A 14,895-nucleotide genomic window follows, 5' to 3' on the forward strand; every position below is an offset into this window, starting at 1 on the left:
GGGCAATGCTGCTGAGGTCCCTGGAGCGGGTGTCTGCATCCCAACCAAACCATGGCTCAGAGGATTTTTAATGGTCTCTCTCCTGGAGTAAGCAGGACATAGCAGGAGGAGGAGATGCTTCAGAGCAAGGATTCCCTGACACATGGTCAGAGGATCAGGGTTTGCTTCTCCTGGCTATGCCACTTGAACACAGGGCTGTAGGGCTGTGAAGGCAGGGAGTGCACCAAGGTCTGCCTGAGGCTGTGATTCAGAGCAGTGTCCCTGTACCTCATGGTGCTGTTTGCCCAGGGCAGTGACTCTGCCACCTGTGAGGGTCAGCACACAGCCTCTCCAGGGAGCTCCCTGTGGTGCTGTGGGGAGAAGCTTTGGGTGGGAAGAGATCCCTGGCAGGGCAGGTTGTTTCTGCCTTTGAGAGGTGCTGCAGGGGTCAGGTTCTGCTCACAGCTCCAGCACATGCGCAGGACATGTCTGAGGGTCCTTTCAAGAGGAAAAGCAAGAGAAGAGCTGCTTGAAGGAGAAGGAGCTTTCCTTCAGGTCTCCGCTCTTTCACTTGCCTCATTTTGACAGGGAGAATGAAGGAACAAGTTTTCTGTTTTGGCAATGAGCTGGGAGTTGTAAACCTTCACTCTGAGAGATTAATAGGTCTGTGAGAAACATCAGTGAGCTGCTTCATCTCCATTGTAGCCTAAAGGCAGCATCAGCATCTTCTTTGCAGCATCCCAGGACTTTATGTGACCTGCTCCATTCCAACCTGCAACCACAGAGCTGGCCCTGGACATTGCCAGAGCTTTCTGTAGGGCAGAACTGAGCACCCAGAGGGTGACATGGGATCTTTGAGCAGTGACAGGGACAAGACACGGGGACAGAGAAAGAGCTGCCAGCAGGGACAGCTCCAGGCAGCAGAGATGGGCAGGGAAGGAGAAGGAACTGCAGGGCATGGGACTCTGGCTGAACTCTGCAGCCAGAGCTGTGGCAGAGGAGAGGGGCATCTCTTTGGTGCCTCCCCACCAAAGGGCTGAGAGGGGCAGTGCTGCAGTGTCCCCCTCTGCAAGGTGCCATACCCTGCGGGTAAAGAGAAGGTTTTCCAGAATGCCTCTCTGTCCCTCTCCTTGCCTCCCTTGGCAACAGGGTCATGGTGTTGCTACTTAATCCTTCTCCTGTCCAAGCTGCTCCTGTTCTTGCTCTCTGCTTCCTGTGCTTGGGAGCATTCAGCTGCAGTTCAGGCACCAAAGCTACAAGTAGTGGAAAAGAGGGATTTCCAGGGGAGTGAGGTCTCCACAGCCCCATTCTGTCCTGTGGAGCTCCAGGAAATGCAGTACAGGGAAATGAGTTGACTGGTCTTTAAAGAAAGTCCTTCTTAAATCCTCACAGTCATTTGGCTGTTACCCTGTGGTGTCCTGCAGGCTGTCACTGCCCTCCAGAAAGCCTCTGCTGTCTCATGGCATATCTGTGGTATCTCAGCGACCCATGGGGAACCTATGGAAATCCTGATAGTATGGAAGTGACGGTGGGAGGCTGTAAATGGGCAGCAGAAAATGATCTTGTGTGTTGTTTGCTAGAAGGGGAGTGTGGAGACCTCCCTCAGGTGCATGTAGAAAGGGTGAGAAGGTCAGAGATGGGCACTCTGAAACCAGACTCTGCTCTCAGCAAGTGCTGCTTTCTTTTTAAAGTAACATTATCTTCTAGCTAGAAGAGGCATGAGCCTCAGAGATACGGGAATGAGCTGAAGTTCCTGTGGAACTTTTGGTGCTTCAGTTTGTGGCCATTACCTCTACTTCTGTCGGTGGCCACCACTGAAAAGAGACCAGCACCATCCTCCTCACTCCCTCCCTTGAGGTACTTATATACACTGATTAGATCCCCTCTCAGCCTTCTCTTCTCCAGGCTGAACAGGCCCAGCTCCCTCAGCCTCTCCTCATAGGGCAGATGTTCCAGGCCGCTGATCATCCTTGTGGCCCTGCGCTGGAGTCTCTCCAGCAGCTCCACATCCCTCTTGTCCTGTGGAGCCCAGAACTGGACACAACACTCCAGATGTGGACATAATACTCCAGATGTGGCCTCACCAGGGCTGAGTGGAGGCACCGTTGACCTCTGCATCCCGTCTCTGGGAAGATCCGTGAATCCAAGCGAGCACTCCAAGTCTATCCATGCCCAGATCCAGACCTTACAGGATCTGACTCATCAAGTGAGAGTTGCTGATGATCGGAATCCATTCGGACAGTGGAAGTGGGGTTGGCCATGGCTACCGAAACTGCCATTAGGGCTATTATTTCTATTTGTTGTATTTCTCTATGTTATGTACTGTATCCATTGTGTAATGATGCTGACACAAGGTATGGTTGAAACTGCTATGAAAATGTTATCTCTTTGGGTGTTTCGCCACAATAGATGGACCTCTCCAGATCACGGAGTGGCATGTATAGGAAATTTTTGTGATCATTTATGATCTAGTAGGTCATAATAGTATTCTGGAAACAGAATCCGGACCTGGAGAAAGAAGATATTTGCCCACCTGGGTGGAACGATAAGGGACAGGGAGGCAGCTGCTCAGCCACGTTCACAGCCGACTCCCTCTAAAAGCAGCTGAATCATGGAATCATGCAATGCTGAAGGTTGGAAGGGACCTCTAGGGATCATCTAGTCCAACCCCCTGAACACGCAGGGTCACCTAGAGCACGTGGCACAGGACTGCATCCAAGCGGGTTTGGAAGATCTTCAGCACCCAGCGGGACTTGGAGATGTCCCAGTGTCTCTGAGTGACCTGCGTGGGCCTGAGAGCTCTCGCAGGGACCTGCGGGAGAGCAGAGCCCCTCAGAGTGGCAGAAGGAGGCTGGGGACAGGGGCCCACGGCACCTGGAATGGCACCAGCTGTGCAGGACTCTGGGACTGCAGCCCACCCACTTCTGAAAATCACTTCCCTTTTCAAGAACAAATGAGCAGGCCCAAGTCTAGTGTACTAAAACACAACGAATAAAGGTGGAAAGTGTAACAAATGATATTTTGCTTTAATTCTTTCTCTTAATTTCTTTCTAGATTTGGTTTTAAACAAATTTTCTAAACCTTTCTGTTACCATCAGGCCTATACCTGTAAGGTTTCCTTGTCCCACTCAGAGCTCAGCGCTCAGAAAAGCCCCCTGCCCACAGCTGTCCCTGCCACCCCTCACTCTCTGCACAGAGCACGTCGCACTCGGAGGTGTCGTCCTCTCTCGACTGGTGCAGAAAGGCAGGAGACCAGCTTCAAGGAAATGCTCTACTTCAGCGGGGCCAGTTTTGCACAAACGTAATCTACCCCAGTTAAAGTAACCAGGACCAGGACCAGTACCAGGAATAAATGAGCCCTCCCCAGAAGAGCTCATAACTCCCCCCTCATCCCAGTTCCCCTTCGACACCATCCTTGTGCTCTCTGTGTCGGTGCCATCCCTGCTGCCTGCCTCTCCTTTCAGCCCCACTGCTCACCTCGCTCCTGCTCTCCTGCAAGCCTGAGAGCCCGTCTGTGCGCTGGGAGCAGGCATTCACCTGCCTCTCCTTGTCCATGTTCAGGATCCTCCTGTGGGGACCTGACACTGGCACCAAGGAAAGCTGCTCCCTCCTAATGGAGTTGCTCTCCTCAGAGTGGGGAGCCTGGGGCCTTGGTCCCCGACAAGAACATGGTCACAATGGGGACTACCTGCTCACAATGACCTTATGGGCAGGCTACCACTGCCGTCACAAAGCCCTGGTGGTTTCCATGGGGCCCCTGCTGGACAACATGGCAGACCCCATCATGATGCCTTGGTGGAGACCGTGGAGAAAGACGCCATCACAATGTCTTGTTGAAAACCATGGGGATCCCATCATGATGCCTTTCTAGAGATCCATAGTAGAGATCTACACAAGGCCAGCTCTGTTGCTCTGCCCACTAATCCTCATCCCTACAATCTTGACAGTCTCTCTGTCCATCCCTATGCAGAGCTCACTGCATCCCACTGCTCTCTCCAGGGGTTCCTTTGTTCACATCACTTGCACCTTTCCCTGCTATCCCAGCCCATCACTTCCTCACTCTTGCTGGAGTCTTCTTCTCCCCTGAGTCACTCCCAGTTTAAGGCTCTCATCACCGGCTTGGCCACCTGCTTGATGACCATCAGGCCAGCAGATGGGAAGAGTCTCCATCCAAAGGAAATGTGACAACCTGCAGCCTTGCTGCCCTGCTGTGGGCTCAGCTCCAGGTCCTCCTCCAAATCCTACTGAAAAAATAAAATGGAAAAGAGGAGAGAAAAAGGGGAGGAGGGCGAGAAAGACCCTTGTTATTTGTCCTCTCCAATTTCATCTTGTAATAAGCTGGTATGAGGGTACATGAAAGCAATATGAATTATAGTATATGAAATGCAGAATTAAATCATGAATATTTAGGACACGTTCTCCTTCTTGCATCAGTGCATGCCCAGATGTGCAGGGATGCTGCTGCTGGAGGCATAATCTGTGCATCACTGCTCTGTTCCAGAGCAAAGGCAACCACAATGGCACTGGCTGAAGACTCCAAAGCCCATGGACAGAGCAGCAGGTTATGAGGAAGCTCCAAAAGTGCCTTTGCCCACTCTGCCTGTTGACGGCACCAGTAGCACCTTTGCTGGCCCCATCAAGCCAATAAGCAGGGGAAAGGGGATATCCAGGGAGTGCCAAGCACCCAAAGGCCAGGCCAGTGCTGTAGGGACCATGGGTGTGTGTGTGTGCAGGTGCTGTAGGTGGGCACATGGACCGTTTGTGACTGTCACACCTGCCTAGCCTGAGGGATGGGGCAGGATGGTAGATTTCTTGAAGCAATCTCTAGGAAAGCGAAGGTGCTGCTGAAGAAGTTCCTAGGCCTTGGTAGCCAGTGCTCCATCCACCCTGAGGCCCTCATTAGCCCAGGCCTTGTTCATATCATCTGGCAGGGGGAGCAGAAATTCAGGAGAGGAGAGCTAGGAGGGTTTGAGAGGGCAGAGACTGGAGCAGAGACATGGCGGGGTGAGGATGCCTCCCATTTATGCAGCACCCTGGATGCAGACGGGATGGGCTTTCCCTACAGCCAGTGCTGGAATGGCCCTTCCCAACAGTCACTTCAAGGGGCATGATTTTCCTGCAGGTGCCTTGCTGCATTTGCTAGAGACACGTGGTTGTGCTGTACACCCCAAGCATCTGACAAGGCCCTGCCAGCACTTTTCTATGCCATCAAATCAAGTATCCACACTGAATTACCAGAGCTGCTGCTTCATGACAGAATCTTTCTATGCTTCATCTTCATAGTTCCTGGGGCTGCCATTGTATTTGACATCTGGGGTCATTTCAGATGGGCAAGGCAATTCCCCAGAGGCCCCCACCCTGATCCTTTAGGATGATGCAGGTCTCCCAGGAGCCGCATCAGAGCAGGTGGGCACTGGCACATGCCTTGGACCTCCTCAGTCTTTTGGACTGTCACCAGGCAGTGTTTGTGTGTGATCAACTGACTCTTATCCTCCATCTCCAGTGACTGCAATTGCAGCTTAGACAAGGAGCTCTCTTGCAGACCTCTGTGTTGTGCTCACTTCAGTTGTGGCAAGGGGAATCACACAAGCTGCCTGTGGAGCTCACAGGAGTTTTATGAATCCCACTTCATGCCAGGGGCTTCTAGATCAGCATGAGATGCCCACACTGACACATCTGAGTCAATTCCTGAACCAAGTGTCAAGGAGGTCCCTTCTTGTCCTAACTGGGTGTCCTGCCTGGTTCAGAGATAAGAATCAGGGATTCCACAGGAGCAAATTTCCATCTCTCACAGGTAGTGATCCTCTGATGAAAGAACGTGCAATGTTGGACATAGTTCCTCTCCACTCAATGGGATGAGAGAACAGGTGATTACTTCACTCTATTCCCGTGAACATTTCCCAGGAGGAGGGGACACAAGGGACAGAGAAATTGGTGAGTTCAGCTGGGCCTCTGCTCCTGAGCGGGGCCAGGCTCCTGGGACGGAGGCAGCTCGTGGCAGCCTGGCAGCACTGCCCAGAGACAGCCGAGTGCAGGAGCAGCTCCTGTGCCAAGAGCAGCAGGGCTGCGGGCACTGCCTGCTGCTGCGGACAGCAGAGGAGAGAAGGCAGCGAGAGGGGAACGGCAGTGTGGAGTGGGAGGACAGAGGAGACCTTCACAACTCTTGACATGAGTTTGTGCTTACAGGACAATGCTACGGAGCTTCTTGGAGGGGCCATAAGAACCCATCACACCCCATGGCTGGCAGCATTTTTCTCTTCTTTCTTCTGGCTTTTGCAGTGCAGAGGAAGAGGAGCTGCTTCAGAGCAGGGATTCTCTAACCTACCACCTAAGGGCAGGGCATCCTGCTGCCTTCCCCAACAGAAACAGCAGTGATGTGAAGCCGGGGTGTGCAGACAGGGTGAGAGGTCTGCACTTCAGAGCAGGGTCCCTGCACCCAAAGGTGCTGTGTGCCCGCAGCAGTGACTGTGTCGCCTGTGAAGGTCAGCGCTCAGCCTGCCCAGGGAGCTCCCCACAGCACTGCGGGGAGAAGTTCTGGGTGGGAGGATTATCCTCTACCAGGACAGGCTCCTTCTCCTGCTGGGAGGGTGCTGCGGGGGTCAGCTCTGCTCACAGGTCTAGCTGTGAGCACATTTCAGGGGGCACTTTGCAAAAGGAAAGGCAAGGCAGGCATTTCCTGAAAGAGAAGCCAGTGAGGTAGTGCTTACATTTTTCTTCTACTTGGTCAGAGGAAAATGGAAACAAAACTATCAGATTTGGACAACAGTTTGAGACTCATTAAGAGATTCAAGGAGCAGCCAAAGAATCTGCCAGGGACTTCTGAATGTCCCCTCACCCATCCCTCAGTTCATAGACAGCACCAGCTTCTCCTGGGCTGCTGCATCAGGGTCTATCTGAGCTGCTCCTTAGCACCTCCAAACATGGGGGTGCCCCTGGACAGTCCCCTGCTCCTGGGAGGTTTCTGCAGGGAGAACTGGGTTCACTTGTGAGTATCGTTGTCCTTCATGTGAGTGAGGTGCAAGTACACGACAGTGATGAAGCGGGTCCCATGACAAAGTCCAAACAAGGGTTTTTTTTTTGTTTTTTTTTTTTTCCTGTTTGATGCACAAGGGTTTATGCTGAGAACGATTGAAGTGCCAAAAATTTCTGCTCTATCAAATTATGTTCCCACAGTGAGTAGGCACCTTTGTGTGTTCGTGTGTGCACCATCATATATATTATTTATACGCACACTTATATATCAACAGACTCCTCCAATTATCCTTTTGCAGAGAAGACTTGATTTCCAAATGTTGAAGAGCCCTGCCATAGAAGGGGTGGACATCATCTCCTGCAGCTTGTGTGCATCAAAGCTACTCCTTCTCTCTGCAGTGCCTGGAATAAGGGTGACGGGTGCAGGGTTAAAAGAGGCATGAGGACAAGGTCTATCTCTAGACCTCTCGACATGTAGAAAGGGTAAGGTCTATCCTTGTTTCCCTTGGACTGTTGTTCCCCGTTGTTGGAGTGAGATCTGCTGTGGCAGACTCAGATACAAATATCTCTGTTGAGGAGGGCAAGAGTGATGGGGGTGAATCCCTCACAGAGCTCTTCTCCTTCAGACACAACTGGTGTGAGGGCTGTATTCAGCTCTCGTGCTGGTGAATGGAGAATATTCCCACGTGGTCTCTGGACTAACTCCATTCCAAGCAATGCAATATGCCATTCCAAGGTACCTCCACAAATACCACTCAAAGACTAGTGCATCTATTTCCACCTGCAGCAAACCAGAAACAACTCCTCCGGAGCTATGGTCAGGAGTCCCTGCTGAACTTGACACACTCAGCCAGTTCAAAGTGGAGCACCAGAAATGGAGCTGAAATAAGGGAGAGAGGAAATGTTGGGAGTTCCTTGAGAAACTGAAATGGTTTGGCTCAGAAAAGCCTGCCTTAACTTTTGGCTTTCTTTCCTTCCTCGGACAGGACTCCTGGGCCCCGAAGGAACTAATGTCCAACGGCAGCTCCTTCAGCGAGTTCCTCCTCTTGGCATTCTCAGACACACCGGAGCTGCAGCTCTTGCACTTCTTGCTCTTCCTGGCCATCTACCTGGCTGCCCTCCTGGCCAACGGCCTCATCATCACAGCCGTAGCCTGTGACCACCGCCTCCACACCCCCATGTACTTCTTCCTCCTCAACCTCTCCCTCCTCGACCTTGGCTGCATCTCCACAACTATCCCCAAATCCATGGCCAATTCCCTATGGAACAACAGGATCATTTCCTACTCAGGATGTGCTACCCAGGTCTTCCTGGTAGCATTCTTGTTTTCAGCAGAGTTTTCTCTCCTCACAGTCATGGCCTATGACCGCTACGTTGCCATCTGCAGACCCCTGCACTACGGGACCATCATGGACAGCAGAGCTTGTGTCAAAATGGCAGCAGCTGCCTGGGCCAGTGGTTTCCTCAATGCTCTCCTGCACACTGGGAACACATTTTCCCTACCCCTCTGCCAAGGCAATGTGGTGGAGCAGTTCTTCTGTGAGATCCCCCAGATCCTCAAGCTCTCCTGCTCACACTTCTACCTCAGAGAAGTTGGGCTTCTTGGGGTTAGTACCTCTTTAGTCTTTGGGTGTTTCACTTTCATTGTGGTGTCCTATGTGCAGATCTTCAGAGCTGTGCTGAGGATCCCCTCAGAGCAGGGCCGGCACAAAGCCTTTTCCATGTGCCTCCCGCACCTGGCTGTGGTCTCCTTGTTTGTCAGTACTGTATTGTTTGCCCACCTGAAGCCTCCCTCCATCTCCTCCCCACTTCTAGATATGGTTGTGTCCATTCTGTACTCTGTGGTGCCTCCAGCCCTGAATCCCCTCATCTACAGCATGAGGAACAAGGAGCTCAAGGAGGCACTGAAGAAACTCATCCAGTGGGAACAAGGTCAGTGATAACAACTGTTTCATTCACTCACCAGGATATCTGGCATCAAGGCTGTATTTTATGCATTTCCTTTTTAAATTCTCTCTTTTACATCCATCTTAAACTAACAAATACTAAAATAAAGATACCTAGCTTTTGTCACGTCTGCACAGGAATCTCTCCTTTAGCACTTAAACATAGACCGTGATAAAGCAGGAAGCCAGGCTTCCCCCTTCACTAACAGAGAGGGGGGATTCTCTGAGCCACTTCTTTGAGCTCCCTTGGATGTGCCCAGTGCAGGGAGGAGTTTCCCTCTGTAGTGTCTTTTCCGGCACTGACACCAAGGGACCTCTGGGGTACAGAGTCACGGCAGGACAAGGGCAGGTGGGCTGAGACCAGGGGTCCAGTGTTGTTTAGGAGATCTCAGCTCTCGTGGCTATGGCTACAGTGTGATCTCAAATCTCTCTAATATGACAGAAATGGCAACCAAGGGTCACCACAGGTTTCCATGGTTCCATGCAAAGCTCCAACACACAAAACTAAACATGAGTGAATTGAAGGAAAGTCTAGAGGCCGCCTCCCCATGGCAGTTTGGGTGGGAGGCAATTGCCTGGTGACACCAGGTGACATCTGAAGAGACAGGGTTGTCCCAGGCATGGGCTAGTGCCTATTGCTCTGATAGAGCAAATGTGATAGTCACATCTTTCTAGAATGCCTGGTCAGGGCCCGGTGGGCATCTTCCTTGGCCATCTGAAATAGCACTAGATGCTCACTAGTGTTACAGCCACACTCACTAGGAAGCTGAGACATGTGGAGATGTTGACAATGTAAACTGTGACTGTAATTCATTTCGGACACTAGATTCAGTGACACTGAAGTAGGCCTGCAAGCCCATGATACATGCCTGGGATTTCTAGCACATCTGCATGGGCAGGAGCTATGAGGAAACTCTGCCTTTCTTTGGTAGTTGCTAGGAAAAGACCCCAGGTTCTCTCAGGTTTTCCTACTTGTGCCCAGGCATTTGCACAGAGTCTACTGGGGGCCTGGAGCCAGCTGTGTCCCCAGGGAGTAGTACTGGGTCCAATCCTATTCAACTTCTCCATCAGTAACCTGCAAGAAGGAACAGAGTGCACTCCCAGCAAATTTTGTGGTGATACAAATGCGGGAGGCTTGGCTGATACACCAGAGAGGCTGTGCAGCCATGTTCCTGTGTTAGGGAAAGAGGACTGGATTCAGCTGCCACTTGTTGGTGCCCAGGCCCCTGGAGAGGGTGAGTGCTCAGGAGGGATCTGCTGAGGACAGTCCCACTCATTACAGAGCTGGGACAGACGCCCATCCTCCTGGAAGGGGCTATGGAGCCACCATGGAGCACAGGAGACCTCCAGGGGCAGAACATGCCTGGAGTGGGGGTGAGTGCTGTGCTGGGAGAGGGGCTGCCCAGAGAGGCTGAGGAAATTATTAATGTATTCAAGACATAGAATATATGGGGGTGATCACAGAGATTTCCTCTACAGTCCAATGGAGAGAGCAGGGGACACTAAAAGGCAAGGGCAGATAAATAGTTCTTCACAGCAGATTCAGCAAGTTCCTGTAGATTTACACTCTTTCATCACTGGAAGACATTGAAAACAGCCATTCATCTTTGCAGGCAGAGCTCACGTGTCCGAGCACCAGCACCCAGCGGGACTTGGAGATGTCCCAGTGTCTCTGAGTGACCTGCGTGGGCCTGAGAGCTCTCGCAGGGACCTGCGGGAGAGCAGAGCCCCTTGGAGCTGCAGAGGGAGGCTGGGGACAGGGGACCATGGCACCTGGAATGGCACCAGCTGTGCAGGACGCTGGGACTGCATACCACCCACTTCTGAAAATCACTTCCCTTTTCAAGAACAAATGATCATGCCCAAGTCTAGTGTACTAAAACACCACAACGAATAAAGGCGGAAAGTATAACAAATGATTTTTTGTTTTAATTCTTTCTCTTAATTTCTTTCTAGATTTGTTTTTAAACAATTTTTCTAAAATTGTTTCCTTTCTGTTACCACCAGGCCTATACCTGTAAGGTTTCTTTGTCCCATTCAGAGCCCAGCGCTCAGAAAAGCCCCCTGCCCACAGCTGTCCCTGCCACCCCTCACTCTCTGCACAGAGCACGTCACAGTCGGAGGTGTCATCCTCTCTTGACTGGTGCAGGAAGTTGGGGACCAGCTTCAAGGAAATGCTCTGTTTTGGCAAGGCCAACTTTGCACAAACTAAATCTACCCAGTTACATCAACGCTCAGGGCCAGGAATAAATGAACCTTCCCCAGAAGAGCTCTCAACTCCTCCCTCATCCCAGCTCCCCTTCGACACCATCCTTGTGCTCTCCGTGTCAGTCCCATCCCTGCTGCCTGCCTCTCCCTTCAGCCCCACTGCTCACCTCGCTCCCGCTCTCCTGCAAGCCTGAGAGCCCGTCTGTGCGCTGGGAGCAGGCGTTCACCTGCCGCTCCTTGTCCATGTTCAGGATCCTCTCGTGGGGACCTGACAGTGGCACCAAGGAGAGCTGCTCCCTCCTGATGGAGCTGCTGTCCTCAGAGTGGGGATCCTGGGGTATCTGCCCCCAAGAAGGACTTGGTCACCATGGGGATCACCCCCTCACAATGGCCTTATGGGCATGAAGCCACTGCCATCACAAAGCCCTAGTGGTTTCTATGGGGAGCCCATCACCATGGTGCTTTGGTGGAGATCCATAGCAGAGATCTACACAAGGCCACTGCTCTTGCTCTGCCTACCAATCCTCATCCCTAGAAACCTGACTGAATCTCTGTCCATCCCTAAGCAGAGCTCCGTGTATCCTGCTGCTCTCTCCAGGGTTTCCTTTGTCTACATCTCTTGCACCTTTCCCTGCCATCCCAGGCCATCAATTTCTCACTCTTACTGGAGTCTTCTTCTGCCCGGACACACTCCCTATTTAAGGCCGTCCTCACCAGCTTAGCCAGCTGGTTGGTGACCATCAGTTCGGCAGATGGGAACAGTCTCCTTCCAAATGAAGTGTGATAACCTGCAGCCTTGCTGCCTTGCTGTGGCCTAAGCTCGAGGTCCATCTCCAGCTCCTGCAAAAAAAAAAAAAAAAAAAAAAAAAGGAAAAAAAGTCCTTTGCTCTTCATCCTCTCCATTTTCAGCTTGTCTTAAGTTGGTATGAGGGTACATGAAAGCAATATGAATTAGGGTATCTGAAATGCAGAATTAAACCATGAATCCTTAGGACATGTTTCTCCTTCTTGCATCAGTGCATGTCCAGATGTGCAGGGATGCTGCTGCTGTACGCATGTTCTGTGCATCCCTGTGCCACAGCAAAGGCCACCCCAAGGGAACTGACTGAAGACTCCAAAGCCCATGGAGAGACCAGCAGGTTGTGAGGAAGCTCCAGAAGTGCCTTTGCCCACTCTGGCCCATGGGCAGCACCAGCAGCCCCTTTGCTGGCCCCCTGAGTCCACAAAGCAGGGTTAAGGAGATAACAAAGGGATACGAGGCACCCAAGGGCCATGCCAGTGCTGTAGGGACCATGGGTGTGCGTGTGCAGGGGTTGTAGGTGGGCACAGGAGCCACTTGTGACTATCACAGCCGCCTAGCCTGCAGGACAGGGCAGGATGGCAGATTTCTTGAAGCAATCTCTGGGAAAGCAAAGGTGCTACTGCAGAAGTCCCTAGGCCTGGGCAGCCAGCGGTCCATCCACCCTGAGGCCCTCATTAGCCCAGTCCCTGTTCGTATCATCTGGCGGAGTGAGCAGAAATTCAGGGGAGGAGAGCTAGAAGGGTGGGAGAGTTCAGAGACCAGAGCACAGAGCTCAGTGTGATGTGTCTCCTATTTTTGCCACACGCTGCGTGCAGGCGGGATGGATTTTCCTTACAGTCAGTGTTGGAATTCATTTATTAGCGTAGAGGTAGGAAACTCAGCACAACCTGGGGCACTTGCCCAGCAAGCACTGCAGTGGGACATGGTTTTCCTACAGGTGCCCTCCTGTATCTGTTCCTGTCCCCACTGCTAACGCTTTCCTGTTTACTTTCTGTAGAGAGAACTCTGTGGACAGTTCTTGTGTGAAATCCTTCAGACCCTCAAGCTCTCCTGCTCACACTCCTACCTCAGCCATGTTAGGCATCTTATTATTAGTGCCAGTTTAATGTTTGATTGTTTCATTTTCACAGTCTTATCCTATGAGCAGATCTTTGCTGTTGTGCTGAGAGCAGGGCCAGCACAAAGCCTTTTCCATGTGCCTCCCGCAGCTGCCCTCTGTCTGCCTTTCTCTTTAGCACTGGCATGTTTGCCTACCTGAGGTCCCCAGTGTCTCCTCTCCTGCTCTGGATCTGGTAGTGGCTGTTCTGTACATGGTGGTGCCTGCAGCACTGAACCTCCCTCATCTACGGCATGAGGAACAAGGCGCTCAAGGAGGATGAGGAAAAAAATTTCACAGATATTTTTCAGCCTGGGGAAATTGCCATTGCTCTCTAAAAAATGACTCCCTCAGCATCCCATACCAATATTGAACATTGTTTCTTCACTACTTTTTCTAATATTTATATTATATTTTTAATATTTTTTCACTTCATTTTTTATTAACAGTAGTAGTATTTTATATCCTGTTGCTACCCAAACTGTTGCATATCTTCCACCTTCACTGAGACTTCTCTGTTGCATCTGGTCTCCACACTCCAGAAACCTCACAGCCTGTTTACATCCTGGTCTTTGCCTTTCCAGGGAATGTTAGGGGGATTCAAGAGCCTTCCAACCTGTTCTGCCAGTAAGAACCAGGGCCTATGATCCACAACTTTGTCATGTTGCTTAAAGATGCCATCCACGCCATCAGCCTGACTGCATGGTCTGTAGCTCCCAACATGATGTCACCCTTCATCTGATGCTCACCCACAAGCACATACCCAAACCTTGTCCATGCCATGGAAGCTCTTTGTACATCCGAGCTGCCCCTCCACACAAAGGACCTGCCCCCTCCTCCTCTTCCCTCACAGCCTCCCCTGAAGAGCCTTTACCCCAGCAGCGCAGGCCTCCAGTTGTGTGAGTGGTGATAATGCATCTCAGTTATTGCAATGATGTTGAGGTCCTGTGACAGCTTGTGCTTCTGTCTCCATGCCAGGCTACAGGCATTTGCATATATTTGGGCTGCAAAATATCAGGATGTGGCACAGAAGACAGATTGGTCCTGGTGAAACCTGTTACCAAGAGCCAAAGACACTGTGTGCAATGGCCCCACTTGAGAGCAGAGCCATGCTGGCGTGGAGAGCAGGGGTCAATGCAGTGGTGAGAGGAGGTTCCCACTAAGAGAGTCAAAGCTGCAGTGCCCAAGACCAGGGAGAAACAGAGCTGGGCTGTGAGGGAACGACAGCAGAGGGTTTTGTTGAAGGAGCTGATTTGTAGCACCCTGGGGCCTGGGACAGAGGTGAGCCCATGTCCAGGCAGGAGAAGGTGCCCCTGAAGATGTCCTTGGGCTTGAGCCAACTGTGATCTACCAATCCTGGGGTCATCACTAGTCCCATCACGTTTTCCAGGGTGCAAAGAGGTTGTGTGGGAACAAAGCGAGAAGCTTTTAAGAGAGCACAGACCAGAGCAGACCCCTTGGTGTGAGGTGCCTCTCCCACTCTCCCACACTCCCACACTCAGCTGTAGGAGGGATTGGACATGGTTTAGCATAGATCCCAGGCTGTGCCTCCTAGAGGAGACATCTGGTTATGCTGGACAAGCCAGACATCTATCTTGGCCCTGCAACATATTTCTATGTCACTGAATTAAATGTCTGCACTGAATTATATGAACTTTTTGCACTGTAATGATCCGCCAGGGTCTCTACATTATACTACATGGTGCTCGCATAGTTCCCCCCTCTTGCCCCTTTCTGGGTGTCCTGCCTATTAGGGGCTTCATAACTAGAGCCTTCCATAGTGGGACACTTCCAGCTTTTGTAGATAGTCATCCTCTGATGAAACACACGGCAATTTTGGAATTCTTTTTTCTCCATTCATTAGGAAAGGACAACAAGTGTGATTCTTTTAG

General features: G+C 51.5%; 1 protein-coding gene across 1 annotated transcript; it reads left to right on the forward strand.

Moving 5' to 3' along the window:
- Positions 1-7,961: 7,961 nt before the first annotated feature.
- Positions 7,962-8,891, forward strand: LOC148592760 (olfactory receptor 14J1-like). The gene has a single exon (XM_088533905.1). The coding sequence runs from the start codon at positions 7,962-7,964 to the stop codon at positions 8,889-8,891; it is 930 nt and encodes a 309-aa protein (XP_088390031.1).
- Positions 8,892-14,895: the final 6,004 nt, after the last annotated feature.

The sequence above is a fragment of the Tinamus guttatus genome, unplaced genomic scaffold (assembly GCF_059628265.1).
Source record: "Tinamus guttatus ecotype Peru unplaced genomic scaffold, ASM5962826v1 Tinamus_guttatus_pri_ptg000526l, whole genome shotgun sequence".
Lineage (NCBI taxonomy): Eukaryota > Metazoa > Chordata > Aves > Tinamiformes > Tinamidae > Tinamus > Tinamus guttatus.

Bases quoted from the DNA above. Each gene is read 5' to 3' on its own strand.
- LOC148592760 (XM_088533905.1), top strand. From the start codon at position 7,962: ATGTCCAACGGCAGCTCCTTCAGCGAGTTCCTCCTCTTGGCATTCTCA.